Source organism: Cydia fagiglandana, chromosome 11 (assembly GCF_963556715.1).
Source record: "Cydia fagiglandana chromosome 11, ilCydFagi1.1, whole genome shotgun sequence".
Taxonomy (NCBI): domain Eukaryota; kingdom Metazoa; phylum Arthropoda; class Insecta; order Lepidoptera; family Tortricidae; genus Cydia; species Cydia fagiglandana.
This window is the reverse complement of record NC_085942.1, coordinates 13,585,860-13,600,390: the sequence shown is the minus strand read 5'-3', so window position 1 is coordinate 13,600,390 and position 14,531 is coordinate 13,585,860. Positions and strand designations below refer to the sequence as shown.

General features: G+C 38.0%; 1 protein-coding gene across 1 annotated transcript in view; it reads left to right on the top strand.

Annotated features, from left to right (window-relative positions):
• LOC134669045 (collagen alpha-1(IX) chain-like) overlaps positions 1 to 14,531 on the top strand; it is a 218,527-nt gene that overhangs the window by 186,593 nt on the left and 17,403 nt on the right. The window contains exons 9-15 of the mRNA XM_063526571.1: positions 6,446 to 6,460; positions 6,688 to 6,843; positions 7,252 to 7,449; positions 9,496 to 9,663; positions 12,947 to 13,064; positions 13,617 to 13,697; positions 14,104 to 14,141. Of these exons, the coding sequence (XP_063382641.1) occupies positions 6,446 to 6,460; positions 6,688 to 6,843; positions 7,252 to 7,449; positions 9,496 to 9,663; positions 12,947 to 13,064; positions 13,617 to 13,697; positions 14,104 to 14,141 (774 nt within the window). The remainder of the gene's footprint in view (positions 1 to 6,445; positions 6,461 to 6,687; positions 6,844 to 7,251; positions 7,450 to 9,495; positions 9,664 to 12,946; positions 13,065 to 13,616; positions 13,698 to 14,103; positions 14,142 to 14,531) is intronic.

The following is a 14,531-nucleotide window of genomic DNA, read 5'->3' as shown; positions in this document are numbered from 1 at the left end:
ACAAGACCTACAAGGGTTACATTTGCGTTTTCGTGTGCACCTCGACAAAGGCTGTACACACGGAGCTCGTCACTGAGCTGTCCTCAGACGCGTTTCTTGCCGCGCTTCGCCGCTTCGTCGCGCGTCGTGGTCGGTGTAACCGGTTGGTATCCGACCAGGGGAAGAATTTTGTCGGCGCGAGCAATATTTTGCAACGTATTGTAGGAGATGCTGCGACGCATAGCGAGATTAAATTCGAGTTCAATCCGCCAGGCAGCCCTCACTTCTCGGGTCTCGCTGAGGCCGGTATCAAGGCTGTTAAAACACATTTGGCTCGAGTCATCGTGAGTCAGAGGTTGACGTACGAAGAGTTTCTAACCATCTTGACCCAGGTCGAGGCTCTTCTTAATTCGAGACCCCTTACTCCTCTCAGTACCGATCCTAACGACTTATCGGCCCTTACTCCGGGCCATTTTCTCACAACGGAGCCCTTATCTGTCGTGCCCGAGGAAGACCTATCAGACGTTCGGGTTAGCCCTCTCCAACGCTGGAAGCTGCTTCAGAAGATGCACCAGGACTTCTGGAACAAATGGTCCAAGGAGTATATGCATACCCTCCACCAGCGGATGAAGTGGCACGATAGGCAACCCAACGTCCAAATTGGTGCACTAGTGCTCGTTGTGAATGAGCAGACGAGCCCAATGAAGTGGCCCCTGGGTCGCATCATCGACACACACCCCGGATCCGACGGGATCTGTCGTGTGGTCACTGTGCGCACGGCCATAGGGTTGTACAAACGGCCTGTGGTCAAACTGTGCCCACTGCCTGCATAGTCGCTTTAGAGCGCTACCTTTGTGTTGTCCATTTTTTCGTTTTAGACTTAATATTATCGTACTTACCTTACTTTATTGTTTCTTTTTCGCTTAGTCAAAATACAATGCATTTTGGTGGGCGGAATGTTCAGCTTTGGCTTTGTATTTTTAGGAATATTTTTTGTAAATACTGTGGCAACACCAAAGTCACGGTTCGAATTTAAATCTTGCTCTGTCATGAGCTGTCAGAGCCAGTATGTCATAGAACTACTACCAGTGCACATCACATATCGCTATTCTCGTTAATGTTCTCGCAATTTTGTTAAAAGCACTACTGCCAATCTCTAGACTATTTAAAATCAGTGCTGTGTAGCCGAAGGACGCCGTGCCCATCTGTGCAGTGGAAAAACCTAGGTCTAAGTTGGCCGACTGAAGGTAACGGTTCTGAGCTTACCTCTAGCTTGCGACAAGGGCAGCCCGGACCACCACCAGCAGTCCACAACAGAAACCAACGGTTCAACCCACAACCACCGGATTGCAAAGGTAACTTCGTCTCACACTATCTCGCACTTAAATTTAATTCCATATGTTAATTTGGCATACAACAACTTTCTTGCTCAACCGGCCCTAAAGTATTCCCCTATCGTCCCATTTTTTACAGTCCACTCTTTCGCCAGTGAACAATCATTAATGATTTTTGGTGGTCATTCAATATATTTGGTATTTGAATACAATTTGAAGGGCAGTCGTAATTAAAACGGTGGTACTTTTGTATTTTTAGGGCTTATTTTTTTGGTGGTCAGTAATTTTTTTTGGTAAGCATGATTTTTTTATTTAGGGTACCAAAGTATTTTTTGGTGGTCATTATATTTGTAGCCTTAATTTATTAATAATGATGCCAATTTAAGTGTCGATATATCTAGGGAAAAAAGTAACACTTATTTAGAGATAAATAAAAAATTCTTATCATCAGACATCGAAGTTTTTGTGGCAAAGTAAAGTGATTGACAACATGAAATATCGACATGTCTGTTATCGATGTTACCTTAACGTTATACTTCTAGATATTTATTACGTTCGATATCTACTTTTCTTTTGATATATTGGTAGTTTTCTATTCTTTTGGCACTGTATACTACAGTATACGTTTGTTTTTTTTTAATACTAAATATATGTACCTAATAAATAAATTATGTACCGCTTTGTGACTGATTTACATTATTGAAATTTCTCGGTAACTTACCTACAGCAAGTAGAAGTTACATATTTTAAATATCTATAATCTTTGACTTATCGATAACAGATTTTTCGATGTTTCATTTACTCAAACACTCGTTTTTGCCACAAAAACTTCTATGTCTGCTTATCATGAATGAAAGAAACATCATAAAATGGAGGCTCGCGTTAAGGATGGCTCATGCTAAACCGGACCGGGCCCGGGACGGAGATTCCGGAGCTCAGTTTTCTATGGAAAGCACCGATCATCGATTAGCCGTCATAGAAAATTACATGTCGGACGCCCCGACCCAGGCTCGGCCCGGTTTAGCGGAGTAGATTTTACCTTCGACATTTCTCGCCTATCTTATTCGGCGCGGAATTTCCAATTTCCATAGTTATTGTTCTTTTACAAACAATACCCTTCGATCCAACATTCACAAAGCACAAAAATAAAAACGCCATTACACCTTTGCAAAATACTCCTAGCGCAAAATAAATATGAAAGCACAAAGCAAATTCCCATATCGGAACTAACCTATTGAACCTCGTATCTGATTCTACATTACCCTGTAATTTGAGCTTAATTTGCAGACAACAAGGTTGATTTCCGATTGGACAATTGAGTATTTTACGAGGTTTAGTAGGTATTCCTACCTAGTCGAAATTCTCATGTAGTGATAGCACCGCAGTCGCGTTGGCCTGCGGGCGTCATCTGCTCCTACTGTAAACAAAGATTATGTGGTACAAAACATAAGCGACGGATTTATTTCATTTTTGCCTTTTAAAGTCCAGTTGGATAAGTATTACTTAATGCACCCATTGCCTATTTGGTAAACTACCATTAGGTGGTTGGTTGGCTGGTGTGGCAGAGCAGTAGCCTTTAACACATTCACTGATAGCGAGAGCTACGCGCTACGAGCGAAGCCGATAACACGGGGAAAACCGTATGTAGTGGAAAGCCTGTTAAACAATACCTGTTTGAATAGCCACCAAATAACATAAACGCCATGGCTGTGTACATCAAAAAATTATGTAGAATATTTTCCGTAATAACAATATGTGTCGTCCCACGGGTAAAGGTACCTTATGGCGGCCGGCGCTTACGTCGCATAGCGACGCAATAATATTAGAGCGGCGTTAATAATAGCGTAAGCGCCAACCGCCATAAGGTACCTTTACCCGTGGGACGACACATATGATGAGGAAAATGTATCATATGTATTAGCTTTCAACCCATAAACATGAATAAGAGCTCGTATCAGAAAAAATCTTTGTGACACAACTTATGACCTGACTAATATACGAGTATAGGGCTATACAGCCACGAACGCAAGTGTCGAAACAGGTATGCTGCTTAAAACATCTGACACAGATGATGATGACGTAATGTAATATATGTATAAGTAATGTCACATAAACTACTAATAATAATGCAGTCTGAAAGCCGAATTTACGTTTTAAATCCGCGGGTCTCTAATGGTCTGTTCCATACGCAGCGCTATCTCCGCTTGCCTCAGCGCGTCCTATCTAACCTGAACTTGAATGGCCCATTGAAATGCAAGTTTTTTACGTGCGCCGTCCGGCCACTCGACAGGCGATGCTTGTAATAAGCCTTTTATGCTTTTCAAATTTTATTAAACGGGGATTTATACTAGCCTAGCAAACAGATTAATAAAGTGTTCTTAAGTCAATGAGATGTCTTTAATACATATGTATGCCTACTCTGAAAGCGGAATTGGAGTCCACGACCCGAGTGTCCCAAGGACTTGACGTTGAGAAAGACTTTTTACTGTACATCTTAGTATTGATAATTTTAACAAACGTTTGTGTATCACAACCAGAGGATAATGTTTTGAAGATAAATACGTTCTGTTTTAGTTAAATGTTTCAAGTTATGATCGTTGCTGACATTTTGTAAAATACCGTGTAAGAAAAATAGTCCAAAAAAAATTTATTTACGTGGTTTTGGGTTAACGTGTAACTCTGTCGTTCTAGACTCACCCTACCAATCAACCAGCAAGAATAAAGCAGCTTAGATCATACAATAGTATTTTCACTACACCAGCTCGGAAAGGCTTACTTTGCACTTCAAAAACTGATAGCAAAGTTGCATTTTATTCACATGTGAGGCAAAGTAAACAAATGCTGAGTTGTTTTCTTATGTTTGCTAGTAAGATTGACTTTTAAATGATGATTTTGGATGATAAATACTTAATAACATTCATTTGGATTTGATTTTGTTTGATATTTTACATTTAATATTTGCTTCAGGTTGGTGTGGTGAAAAATTTTGTGTTTCACTCGGGGGCAAATTTTGTTTAACCCTCGTGCTTTGAAACCCTCGCAATGCTCAAGATTCCATTTTTCGAACCCCTCGCTACGCTCGTGGTTCAATTTTGGAATCTTTCGCTTGCTCGGGTATCATATTAGCACGAGCGGTTAAACAACAACTTTGCCCCCTTGTAAAACAATAGTACATTTCGATGCTAGTGCGGAAGGTATGTCATTACTCCACGAGTACCGAGATATCTTGCCACGAGCCGCAGGCGAGTGGCAAGACTCGGGACGAGTGAAGAATGACATTTCCGCACGTGTATCGAACGACGTTTTTTAATACAGTTGCGAAAAAATAAGAAAAACATTGTTAATCGTACACTAAACAAAAGTGGTAACAGTGACAGCTCGGTTAGACGTCGTCTTTAAGTATATTATATCTATGGGCGTTTGGCAGCTATTCCGTTCCATTCAGTCAACTTATTAAGAACGGAATTTTCAATATTGAATATTAAAAAATAAACGTCTTATAATGATGAAGAGGTAAGTAATTAAATATGAAATATGTAATATTTTTCGTATTCTTACATTAACGGTAGGTTATTATGCTGATTACGACGTTTAAAGGAAACTAATATTAACACTCATCAATAAGTAGTCGTGAATTGGAACAAGAATAAATTTAAAAAAATTGGAAAAGTAAAAAGCACTAGTTCGAGATAACCAACTTTCCGCACGCTAAACAGCTACGTAAAGTAGCACTTTTTGAGCAACTATAATAGAGAGTTTTTCAGTCGGGTACAGTGTTTAGGTAACGAAGCTTGCTGAGTGATTGAAATAAATATTATAGTTGAGTTGGGAGCCCATACATTAAAAATACCCATTTGCAGTTTGGTATAAGAAATCTTAATTCAAGAATTATAGTCGACGAGTAGAAAAACATATTACAGCAACTATGTTAAAGCCACTGTCATCATCATTAGCTATCTTACCCAACGAGTATATACATTTAGGGTCGGTACCGAATGACTTTTTTTTCGATACTGCTCCATCACCTTCCACTATCTTCCTATTTATATTTTATCAAAGACTGTCCACCCACCATTTCCTTGTTCTTAAACTCTCCTTTATATTTTCATTGTACTCCAAACCCAATTAAGAGCCCAATTTAAGGAAACAGGAAGTCTTTTAATCTTTCCTACTACAATTAGCAGGGACATAGATTCGACTTCGCCTATCTCTTTACTTAAAGCGGAAATGGGGCCATTTTGGTGAATAAAAGAATATTTGAAAATTGTTCATTGTATTTTAGCTCAGCCTAAGCGCCGCTAATCATTTTAAGGATCGCTAATATTTTAATGTATAAACTGTTTGATAACATATAGACAGATAAGGGCAAGTTGTTTGAATCAAGTTTAAGTGTCCGTTTTGGAGCTAATCTTATGAGACCTTCCAATCCGTTCCGTCCAATAACCAACCCGTTTTCTACAAATAAATTCGATTTTATCAGACGTACTCGCGCTATATTTGTTTATGGACTTCGTCATGCTACTTTTCGGAATTCCACATAGTATTTAGGTACCGGATATTTTTATATCCGGAAAAATATAGGAAATATATCTCTCCCATTGGAAAAATGCAAGGGTCCATAAAAATATGCAAATTTATTCGCACGATGGAACCGTGATGGAACTAGTACTGGTAATTCTATAACGGACCAATGCAAAGACCCCTTCACATTACTGAGTGTCATCAATCTTTTTTTGAACTATTGACTTTTCTGGTAGACTTAGCGCCGTCGACACTGCCGGTAAATTGGGACGGACCTGTCGTAATAAAGTTTATTAAGCTCTTGGCGCCCAGCCAACATTTCAGTAGGGGATATCGATTCATTTGATTTTCTCTAAGGGAGCTTTCAATAGAATAGAACGATGTTGAGTAATCGTATTTGCCGAACCCGCCACCTCCTCGACATATTTTTCCTTCCTATACGTCTGTCCGTAATTGAAACGGGTTTCTCTTTAAACTTTTTCACGTTATTGGATTATTTTGGGGTACCGTTTACAACTTTGGATGATTGACAATTATACTTTGCGGCTATGTAAAACTTTGCGAGAGAAAATGCTTTTAATTTCTCATTTTTCATGCACACTTTTATGCAGAGGAATACGGTAAAGGTAATAATCTTAAAAGGTTTTTGATATATTAATGCTTTAATACGTATTAATAGGATTTAACTTCATGAGTACTTAAAGCTCTATTGATTTGATACACATTCGGAGATTGCAATATTTTTTTTGGCATTAGCATACCTATTTTTTTAACATGATAAGCTAGGAACAAAATTAAAATCTATTATCAAATTTACGCAGGCCAACAATAAACCTTATGATATTTTTTCCAGCAAATCTTCGGTGAGAATTACGTATCACTCGGCCAGTGTGGGTGTAACTCCTCGACGATCCTGTCGCTATTGGAAACTGCGCCTGAGCTCCAGGGCCCGCCGGGTCCACCTGGTTTGGTGGGTGCTGATGGACGCACCGGCCCGCCAGGTATTGGTGTAAGTACCCACTAACTCCGGCAGTATCAAAAACTATGCAAGAAACAGTAATACTGCGACTCCTTATTCATTTTATCGGAGTCAGACACTGTGAAGAATCAGGGCCTCCATAATTTGTTGGCTCTAATACCTACGCCCGGTGGTACACACGCCAGATGTGTCTGAGCGGCCAATGTGCTCACAAATATCTAAACACATCTCTACTGTTTCTCTTGTCTCTATTGTTCAGGCGTATAAAGCTAACGCATAAATAGTCAAAAAGCACGCGAGGATTCTTTAATACGTATTTACTAGTCTGTGGCTGTCGACTTAAATTTTTTTGTACTGCCATTACCATTGAGTGATCCGAGTATTTTTGTCAATAAGATATGTTTAAGGTAGTATAACGCCATCTCGTATTCTTTACAGGGTCAACCAGGAATGCCCGGTGAACGGGGACCGGTCGGGCCAAGAGGAGAAAAGGGCGACAGGGGAGATTCAGGCCCTCGCGGGCCAGAGGGCCAAACGGGGCCTAAAGGAGAACCTGGAGTGGATGGGAGAACTGGCAACCCCGGTCCCCCCGGCCCTCCTGGGCCCCCAGGTTCCTCCGACTACAGTAATTTTGATGTAAGTGTTGCCTTAAATCATATTTACTTCTAGGATTATCTTTTAGAAAAAAAGAAATAAATTGGCGCTAGTTGTTCATCTAGTTAATAAAGGAAAATCATATTCATATGTACAAGTACAATATATCTACAATGTGTTTAATGTATCTATATTGGTTTATATTGTAATATGCAAACATAAATTCAAATTTAAATCCTTAATTCGTAAAGTGTATCTAAGTACTGTTATTTTATGTATTATCGTTTTTCAAGTATGAATACCATATATATCTGCATTATCTGATCGTAATTAGATTATTTATTACCATAAGTATTTTATAACTCATTCTCATGCTTACTCATTTCTGTTTATATAGTCAAATTGGAAACCTCGACCCATATACAAGGTAAGACATTGGGGATATATCCCCTCGTATTTAGATGTAATGCATCCATTACGCTTTAAGCACTAGTTTAGAATTACTAACACGTGCTGACTTAAGATTAACTTAAGGTGGTTGTTAAGAGTATAAATGGTTAGAAACTTTTTAGTCTGGGTTCTGTTAAGATTCTGCGTCTTTCTTGACTGTGGCCATCATACAAGAAACGGACTTGAAGCCTCATTTTCTCGCTGCACCGTTACAGACATTTTCACTCAATATTTTTATTCCTATAAACTTTATGGTGAAAGCCTTCGTAAAATATTATTATTTTTTAAATAAATTTAGGTATCCCCAGAGACAAATAGAAAAAACGGTAAGTTTATTCCGCCGATTGATTCCAATATAATATGAAGAAAATGAACGTCAACAATTGTTAAACTCTTCACAGTTATTTTACGTTTTGTATGAAGAGATTAAAATATTTCAAATTATCCGGGCTCAAATATTTAACATTATAAAATACCGCAGAGATGGAAACAGACTCTAAACTTTTAACTGAACCCTCTAAATTACTCATGCGTGAAGACAACGTCTTACTCAAAACTTCACAGTAACTTCAAACATTTTGGCACTGAATTTTCTTACCTGCGAGGTTTACCTTCCCCGAAGTATATCCCTTACAGGCAAATTACTTCAAGCTTGTGATTGACACATGGTTTATACAAGTTTGATTTTCTACCTTCATACAAACATAATAAAGTCCATGTCTATACAGAAAATTTAAGAACGCGCTGTTCAATTCAATAGTATTGTTGTTGTAATAAAGAATTTATGACTTACTTTTATAAGGAAGAGAATCTAATATGAATATAGAAACCAATACTTGTTAAAAAAAAGGAGAAATTTCCATGGTGTTCCTTAAGCAAACATTTCAACTGATGGTGGTGACAGTTCCAAATAAAATTGATCGTACCCCTCGATTTCCGTCACATTGTTGTACGAGATAGGTTTTTCAACTGAAACGAATGGCTTTTTCGAAGACAGTTCTCTTTCATTCACAAACAAAATGCCCGAGGAATCTGTTTAACTCTGGAAGTCCTTTTAGTCCTTGATTTATATCTACTTAGATAAAGGAAATTTGGATCGTGGAAGTTTTCCACGTGTATTGTGTGAAAATAATTTAAATTTTGTCGCTTCTGCTAACATCAAAGTTTTGAGGGACAGTTAACCCGACGGAGAGTGAAGTTTCTTATTAATTTCCGGCCTCTAAATAGAATATTATTGGAATGTTTTAATTAGCTTAGCCTTGACTTTCATGCTCGGATTGGAATTATTCTTGGGAACTGCTTAGTTTGGATATAGCTATTATTATTCAATTACCGGTCTTAAATTTACTACTACTGGGAGTGCTGGCCTGCTGAACAAGGATCTCTCTCTTATCTTATGCACTCTCCCACCTGTTTTGAGGAAATTTATGTCGAGGTCTACGTTATTAAATCAACCAGTACAGTATTAAAAATGCTACACCTAAGTTTACCAAGTTTTGTGCAGGCTTCATACTAAATGGAAAGTGCCACATTCTTTACTAAAACTCAACGGGCCAATGAGGATTTAGTTTATTTTTAAGTTTTATGTTTGTTTTAACATGGTTTTCGTCATAGTTTACTCTATGATAATTTTTATAGGAATCCCTCCTCGGTTCCTACGGTGGAGCCATAGGGCGCCCAGGTGCGCCGGGCCCTAAAGGCGACGCTGGACAAATGGGGCCAACGGGGCCACAAGGAGAGCGTGGCTTCGCAGGGCCAAAGGGAGAACGAGGCCAGCCAGGGCTGAATGGACCAAAGGGCGATCGGGTAATCTGTTCATTATAATATTAGTAATAGAATTTGATGAACAGGGCAAGTAACAAATAATTATGTTAAGGTGGTTCGCATAGGTTACTCAAAACTTAACTCTCGCTAGATGGCACCACTTTTGCAAAATTTCAGATTTTATTTTTTTGTGAAATGGTCTTGGTATTTGTATACTTAAAAGTATGTTTCGCGCACTCTTTAAGTAAATATTGAACTATTAAAATAAACATTGAATACTTCATTGTGCAAAAACCACCTTTTTAATTCGACGGAGTGTTGCTGTCACGCTTTTTCCTACTATTACTCACACATGCAAACAGTGTTTCCGTGATCCTTGTAGTAGACAATTTCACACAACGTAAGTATGTTGCAATAGCGTAACGGTATGTTCGTGGAAATACGTGCAAGAGGATTGGGGTTCAAGACTGGTGCGAGTAGGTAATTTCTTTTTGTTTCTCCTTTGTGTTATCTTACCTTTAAACGAGCAATTATTAGATATATAATTATTTATTTATATATTTGGATGGTATCAGAAACGGCTCTAACGATTTCGATGAAATTTGCTATAAGGGGTTTGATCTCTTAGCTAGGTCTATGAGAAAACGCGCATTTTTGAGTATTTATGTTTTGTAAGCTTTGGCCGGTCTCCCAGATATTCAATCTCCGCTTGGCAACTAATCCCAGAATTGGCATGCGCACTAGTTTTTACGAAAGCCGCGAAAGCGACTGCCCTGACCTTCCAACCCAAAGAGTAAACTTATTTGGATTAGTCCGGTTTCCTCATATTGTTTTCTTTCACCGAAAAATAGGTATCGGTGTATAAATAGGTAGGTATCAAATGCTATTTCGTACAAAAGTTCGAAAAATCATTGGTACGAGCCGGGGTTAGAACCCGCGACCTCCGAATTGCTTTCCGCTAGGCCAGCAGCGCTTCCCCCACATACTCAGTGTTATCAGGTTTTTTTAAAAATCAAAAACGATTACTTATGAAAGCAGAAGAATATAAATGATCGTATTAGATTTATAATTGTTACATATTTGCCGTAACTTATTTTTAAAATGTGTTTTTCAATTAAAAGACACGTCAAGATTGTTTACCTTATTTCTAATGCTAAAAAAAACAAACTATAGTAATAATTGTGTTTTTCATTCATAGACAAAATCCATTATTTTTAACCACAGGAAATTTTATACACTTCTTTTTAGAATAGAATAGAATAGAATAGAATAGATTTATTCGTAAGCACAAACAATCGGAACAGTACATAGTATAAAAGAAAACACAAAATAAGATTAAAGTGCCACGAAATGGCCCCATCTCAGCATGTTGCTGGTGGCTTTTAGGGTTCCGTACCCAAAGGGTAAAACGGGACCCTATTACTAAGACTTCGCTGTCCGTCCGTCCGTCCGTCCGTCCGTCCGTCCGTCTGTCACCAGGCTGTATCTCACGAACCGTAATAGCTAGTTGAAATTTTCACAGATGATGTATTTCTGTTGCCGCTATAACAACAAATACTAAAAACAGAATAAAATAAAGATTTGAATGGGGCTCCCATACAACAAACGTGATTTTTGACCAAAGTTAAGCAACGTCGGGAGTGGTCAGTACTTGGATGGGTGACCGTTTTTTTTTTGCTTTTTTTTGTTTTTTTTTTGCATTATGGCACGGAACCCTTCGTGCGCGAGTCCGACTCGCACTTGCCCGGTTTTTATTGCAGTGAGGATGTCCTGATTGTAAAAATCAGAGAGATTAGGAAGAGTATAATTTCTAATTATCTTTGTAGAAATAAAAGAATACGTGTAGCCCATACTTAATAATCGATTTATGATAAAAAGAAAAATTAAATAAAACTAAAAAAACAATACGAAATTTAGGTGTAACAAAAATACAAAAAGTTATGTTCCAGCATACAATGACTGGGGATCGAACCGGGAATCTTCCGTTTGCAAGCAAAAAAGCGACTGTTTGCATAACACGCCATGATAGTTCTTCGCTAAGCTGACGAACTTCTCGCTTAGGTCAATTAACTACCTGTCAAATATCAGTGTCAACAAAATTGCACTAAACATGACGGCACTCCAAATTCGAGCCGTGGTCAGCCCGGCAACGTCGGAAATGGTATGGCAACGTCGCAAATGTATCTGTACACGACATTTGTGACACACACATACGTAAAATTTATGAAAAGTTAACTATGATTTTTGCATGATTTCTGTATGAAACATTGTTTTCCTGTTAATTTCGCGCAAACGAATATTCGAAAGAAGATAAATGCGGAAATATTTGTGTACTAATAGTGTGTAGTTACTTAATGAGCTTTGATTGAATTTTGTATGAAAAGCGAACCACCTTAAATCACAAACTGAATGCTCTTGATGTTGCACTATCGGGCGAATCGAATAAAAAGCGGACAGTCGTACTTATTTGCGAAAAAAGTATTTTAAAAAATCCTATTCGATAGAAAATGACTTTTCAATTTTTCAAACGCATTGTAACACAAGTTACACAAGACATTAATTAGTGTTTATTGTAAGTTGATACATTTGACAATAATACTTAAAAGCAAGAAGCATCAATCAATGTGTAGTCAGTAAACAGGCCCCAAGTGAAAGGCTGTTTCATTTTTCCGAATTTTCGATTTTCATCTGACTCTGCTCGAATTCTTGTTCTAACTGATAAAAGAATATTATATGTTAAAAAAAAATTAAACGGTCAACATTTAGAGGTTGCACAACATCAACAAAGATTTTTCAAATAACCAATGACTCTACATCGGAGGGTAGAAAATGGTTTATGCGGCTACCATCAAAGCGGAGAGTAGTGTAATACTGAACCTTCTACATATAAATAAATTTTAAAATTAGTAGTAAACTTGGATTTTGGTTACTCGATGAATGTTCTAATTAAGATTTTTCAGTTTTTCCACCTGTTTCCAAAGGAAAAGTGTTTTTATCGTATTTTAGACGCAAAATTCTGTTTTCTCATTCGATTTTAGTATCAGTTAATTATATTTTGTCATTTTAGAACATAGTTCATTTTCACGCAATGTATGGGGTTCTCACTCTACCTTTTCAACTTGTGCAACCTCTAAACGTTATTTGTATCTTTTGAAAATTGAAATATATAGTTTTTAGTGTGGGGAGACTCCATTGGTGAGCAAAGTCAGGAAACATATTACAACTTTTTTTTCTCCATACAAAAGTGAATCAGCCTGTGAAGGCTTACCCGTATTGACCTTTTCTAAATATTGCAGTAATTATAACCTGGTACTTGCCTTTTTAGGGTCACCCAGGGCCACAAGGCGATCGCGGGCTCAAGGGTGACCGAGGCAACCCCGGACTCGATGGCAGGCCCGGGATACCAGGAGTCAATGGTAGACCGGCGGAGAAGGGCGAAAAAGGTATATTTTAAAACGGGGTATTGAGTATGGAATTAGTAAAATTATTTTAAGTTAGGTAGGTCAGTATTGATTTAAGGGCCAATATGTTTATTTTGCATAGTACGGATGTGATGATTGCACTTTTATCATTTATCAGGTCATGTGTCACTTACATAGAGCAGGCATTTTGTTTTCGATGTGGGTTATTTTTTTCAATTTTTCAATGTCCATTTTTCTCCAAAATTTGATTCGCTGTTCACTTGACCCTCTTAACAGCTGACAGATGACGTTTCTTGACGGTTTTGAACGAGAACCACAGACTAAAACTAATTTTTAACGACTTGACGCGTAGAAAAAGCGTTAACTAAAAAGATTGCCTCTTGGCTAGGTTATTGTAAACATTATCGATCAGTCGCTCGCGATCGTAGAGATCGAATCGGTACGGAGCGAATATAATTTGGCTACGGGCCCTGGTCACCGTAACAGCTGTCCTAACAGGCACAGGGTAGAAACCTTGAAGTCTGAAAGAGATCACTATTATTTTTAGTTACATGTTATTGTTGTTTTGATCAGGTGAACGCGGATCTCCCGGACCGCCAGGCCCTGCCGTCGCAGGCGGATATATTCCTGATAGCGCGGAATCATTAATTTCTGGTAATTATAGACCAATTATTTCGAGAGTTCATAAGCATAATTTATTTGCATTGATGATGATGATGATGCTCTCCTGACCGATTTCGGCCCCAGCGACTGTGTGCTCTGGACTAGGCAATTTTTAGCTCGTACATTATTTTTGCATTACGAATATACTTAGTTAAAACATAAATCCTCAATTTTTTTCACAACAGAATGTAGGAACGCAGTCAAATGAATTTATCGAAAGCCCAGTTTTCACTGGCCAGTAACTGTCCTGCCATATTTCGGCATCGACGTCAGATGAAATCGGGCAACTTTTTTAGCTCTGTGCTGTCTCTTCACAGGTACTTTAATAGCAATATCGCGCGGTGGACTTTTTTTTCAGTAAAAACTACGAAATGGTTAACTGTGCTTTCACTTTTAGGACCAAAAGCTGTTACAAAAGGTGACAAAGGAGATAAGGTAATACTTACTTACTCTTTTAATAGTATGTATAAATACCAAGTATAAGAAAATAAGTCATACTGTTTATACGCAAAAATAATATGCGCATAAATAAAACGCGAGAAAATTTGAATAGTACTAAAAGACCTTGGCAAAGCATGCCTATGTTCGTGTGCTCATAGTTTTAGAATTGATATTGTGATTGTGTCATTATAATGTTGTTTTATTTTTAGTCAATAATTTAAACTGGCCTTGGCCTTGCGGTACATAAAAACATTATAGGTATTTACGCTCTAATGAAGTTGTAAAGTCTATATTTTGGTAATATTAAAGAACACCAATTTCTAACTGCCCGATTCGAACTTTAAGATACGTACGTCAATTAATAGATCTAGAAACGATATTTAT